The 4,536-nt window shown below is 47.0% G+C and overlaps 1 protein-coding gene across 1 annotated transcript; it reads left to right on the forward strand.

The window, feature by feature from the left end:
* The first annotated feature begins 522 nt into the window (after positions 1-522).
* Positions 523-1,708, forward strand: LOC118476933 (zinc finger A20 and AN1 domain-containing stress-associated protein 5). The gene has a single exon (XM_035967313.1). The coding sequence runs from the start codon at positions 861-863 to the stop codon at positions 1,461-1,463; it is 603 nt and encodes a 200-aa protein (XP_035823206.1). The 5' UTR covers positions 523-860; the 3' UTR covers positions 1,464-1,708.
* The last annotated feature ends 2,828 nt before the right edge of the window (positions 1,709-4,536 follow it).

Here is a 4,536-nt window from a genome sequence, read left to right on the forward strand (position 1 = left end):
CTAACTATATCACGAGTGTCTGCAACTCCTTGACACTCAGAATACGAAGACCTTCAATTTTTGTTTCGTCGCTTTAGTCGTCGCTTCAAGTTTTTATCTCCGGGATTGTTTTCACCGTTGTAGTACATCTACCTGTAATGCGACCTAACTTACCATTTGTCTCTGCAAAACATACGTTAGTCACATATAACATTATGTTATTATTAATCACTAAAACCAAAAAGGGGCCTAGATGCTTTCAGGGTCGTTTCGGGAAAAGGAGGTCGGCGCTAATCCACGGCGCCGACCTCCTGCCACGTAGGCACCATCTATATTGGCGCGTTGGTACGATAAAGCGAAATCTCAGCGTCATCTATATTGGCACCGAGTCGTATAACCTTGGCACCAATAATGATAGCGCGGATGTAAAGATCTATTTCGTGAATTTAAACTAGAAAATGTATAGTTATGAAAATCTTTCACATAAAGAGTCAAAAAGTAAGTAGGCGCAGCCGGGCAGCTCTCAACGTCTGAGGACTCCTTTGGAACGCAGAAAATTCACAGGAATAGTATAAAAATTTACAGAAATTAGTTAAAAGCATAGAAAATACAGAATTTAGAAAATAACCCTTTGATCCAAAAAGGACGGCCGAAGCACCAACTGGACGGCACGGTAGGTCGGAAGTCTGAACATACACGCGCTCCGTTCCGTTGGATTCCTCCGTTGTCCTAGTGCCGTGCTCCTAGCCGTGAGCCCGTGACAGTTCACCCCGTCGTATAGCCAACCGTCGCCGTCCCATCGTCGTCGCCGTCACTCCGCGGTCGACTTGTCGTACGGTGGTCGCTATCCCTTCCCGTCCCTTGAAACGAAAGCCAAATCGATGCCCCCCCCCCCCAATGCCCCATCCCCACCTTTCGGCTTGTTTACGCTACGCCTTTTTAATCCCTTCCGCCCTCTCCGCTCCCCGTTGCCCCCACCCAGACCAAACCCAGGCTTCCCGTTCCCTCGCTTTTGTCCGGCGGCCATGGCGGAGGAGCAGCAGCATCAGAGATGGCAGGAGGGCCACCGCCTGTGCGCCAACAATTGCGGCTTCTTCGGCAGCCCCGCGACGCTGGACCTCTGCTCCAAGTGCTACCGCGACCTATACCAGCAGCAGCCAGCAGGCGCGGCGGCGGGCCCCTCCGCTCCCACCGCGTCGGCCTTCCAGCATTCCTCCTCGGCAGTCTCCGGCGCGGCGGCGGTCTCTCCCGATCTCGAACCTCCCGCGACGGCCCCTGCTGGCGCCAAGGCGGGCAGGTGCTCCAGCTGCCGGAAGCGCGTGGGCCTGACGGGGTTCGCGTGCCGCTGCGGAGCTACCTTCTGCGGCGTGCACCGCTACCCGGAGCGGCACGCGTGCGCCTTCGATTTCCGGGCCGCCGGCCGCGACGCCATCGCGCGCGCCAACCCCGTCGTCAAGGGCGATAAGCTCAAGGACAAGATCTGAGGAGCAGGAACCGCCGCCTCTCGCTTCAGAGTTCATGTCTTCCCCCCGTCAGCGGAACTCCGGAAGAGCAAGGACGACCGACGGCCAGAAGGGACGGATCGTCGGATTGTACGAATTACTCCCGTGTACTCTACGATTGGTATAAAACCCAAGCCCGTCGGTTCGATTGTGTAAAGCTGGCGGTGAAATCGCTGGCCGTTTACTGAATGAAAAAAAATTCAAATAGAAAAATATTTACTTTTCCATGAGTGTGATTTCTCGTTTGTCGGCGCGACGAAGGGTAGCGTGGGTGCTCGGTTTCTTCTTTTCCAATCCTCTGCCGCGACTCGGAGATTGTTGCGTGGTGTGTGAAGCACTGAATCAGCTGGTACCCTGGAATTGGACCGCTTCCTCATTTCACCCCATCTTTCTTTCGAGTAGCTCTACAACTACTGACGGGCGGACCAACCCAAGAGAGAGCGTACTGGGTCTGGTGGGTGGGTCAACCGATCGATGGAAAGGTTTCGGATAAGCACGGGGGACGGTGTCCGTCCGGTCCCCGTGACACCAACGTCTGAGCTGCTCTCGAGCTCGTGCTGTCGCTGCTCCCCGCCCATGCTGACCGCTGACAGAATATAAACCACCCCGGACTTCATTTTAAGTATTAAGCGATCGTAATTCGTAAAGCTGGATTAGGTTGGAAGCTGGCACCATGCGAATGTGAAGCAGTTGAGCGCTTCAAGTCCGTGCTGCAAATGTAAGCATGTCCTAATGTTCTTTTGGCCAATGCAACGGGATTTTTCCTTTTCATCAACGAGGAAGACTGGATCGAAGGTAAAAAAAAATCATCTGCGGCGAAACTCCGTATTACATAACAGAGCAACCATATAGAAAAATAACAATACTTCTATATTATGTATACATAAACCATGTTATTGGTTCGAAGGCGATGAGGATAGTGGAGAAAACAGAAAAAACAGAATCATTCTGCACGAGATGAAAAAAAGCGCATACGATGTGTGTGGACCTGTTCACACCGGTTTGTTTGTTTCATTCGTTTCTTTATTCGACAATGAAAAAGTAAAAATTATAAGGTCTTGTTCGGTTATTCCCAATACCGATGGATTGAATGAGATTGTAAAAAGTTAAGAAGTTTGACTTATTTGAGATTCAAACCCGCTCAATCCCATTCAATCCACATTGATTAATAGCTAACCGAACAAGCCCTAAGTTGGCTTACAACAAGTCCTTTCAAACAGTAGTGGAGGACGCAACCAATTTATGGTGTGGCGAAAAAGATAGCAAAAGATGACGGCAAAACAAATGTAAAATAAGATGGAAAAATACCTTAACGAATGCCTGAATGCTGATGATGACAATATAGCAGTAAAAACCAGTCAACATAAAAATGAGTTAATAAAATTATATAATTATACAAAAAAGTTGAAAACAAGTGAAATAAACTATATACCTCTAATTATGTCTAGGAGACGTAGGGAATTGCATTTGTCTTTCCTTCTTTTTTTGGAATGGGTTTTTAATTTTTTAAGATCAATTCCTTTGAATATTTCTCTTTCAATATAGCATACCATCGCCACCGGCAATAACAATGCCAACTCAATGAGACAATAAACCAATAGAAAAACAATGTGTGTCTCGAGTCTAACCATTGTTTTTGAAACACTTGCAAGATCATAATAGACTTTGAAGTCTTCAAGTCTTCGTACATGAATGATGAAAGCTTGAAGTTGATCTTTTATGGTCTTGCGGTCATCAAAAGAGAAGTCATCATGATAGATATCCACAATACGAACCAACTTATCAACATTAAACTTAGATAATGTATCTCTAGGGTCAAGACAAGAAAAACAAACAAGTAACTCTGACGATCGCTCATTAAAGCGATGATCAAACTCTGTTATAATAGCATCTATTGCAGCATAGAAGATATCAACACGAAAATAGTGATATTGAGTGATATTGTTTCTCCCACCTCTTCTTGATCGACCAAAGTGTGGCACTTCATCACTCATATTTGGAATTGGGATATCTTTTGCAAAGCAGAATGCTTTAGTTTCTTCAAACAATGGCTCCCAACCTTCGGTTCTCAAATTATTCAAGCATGTGCTGACATCAATAATCAAAGACATAGCCTGAACAACATTTTGATCCTTTCTTTGCAATATGAGTGAGAGCTCATTTGTAATCTGAAGGATTTGCACCATCATCTTCATGATAAACACAAAGCTAAAAGATTCCATTGTTTGCACCAAACCTCTTGTTGGGGGCCTTCATCTTCCGAAGGTCCTCAAAAACACGACTAAACATCTGTTATCATCATGTTGCCAACTATTAAAGGAGCTTCAGAACCAGAATAGTGATGTAGCTGAGGTGCCCGATCTTTCGGCGAGTAGAGATAATTCTGATTTGGCGGAAGATGACCCTTGCGATCCGACTACGACGAGCAAGCCCGAGGCGCCAATGCAATCGCTGAACCAACTCCCTGTGGTTACCGACCTTGCTGATGCGAGATCGGCCTGATCACGAAGATCGTTTCCTGTGCGCAATCGAAGAACGAACAAGAACAAGATGCGAGCAATCTAATCTATTACTCGAGGGTGGAGTTCTGAATACACGAAGACAGCGCAGATTTGCGCGTGTTCGAGAGTAGCTAAGGTTAACGTAAAACAAAACTCCAGAATAAAGGAGGCGCAGCTCCTGGATAAATAGAGGGGGCGCAGCCCCTAGGGGCGGCCAACCCTAGGTCGTTCACTATGGGCCGCAGTTGGGCTGGTCGTCTATTCTTCTGGGCCCTCATTCTTCAGTAGCATGACGAAGTTAAGATCTCTGGCACGGGCCCGAGTGATTGGCCCAGCTAATGAAGGAAGTGGCGCTTGATGTGGAGGTGCTGCTGGTGTAGTCGTACTCATAGTGATGTCCTCATCATCCTCCCCTTCTTGAAGTGAAGTCGTCCTCGACGACAACTCCTCATCCTCGGCCATATATGGTTTCAAATCTGCAACATTAAAACTAGTGGAAACACCAAATTCCGCAGGCAGGTCAAGGATATAAGCATTATCATTAACCTTTGTTA

This window comes from Zea mays, chromosome 4 (assembly GCF_902167145.1).
Source record: "Zea mays cultivar B73 chromosome 4, Zm-B73-REFERENCE-NAM-5.0, whole genome shotgun sequence".
Classification (NCBI taxonomy): Eukaryota; Viridiplantae; Streptophyta; class Magnoliopsida; order Poales; family Poaceae; genus Zea; species Zea mays.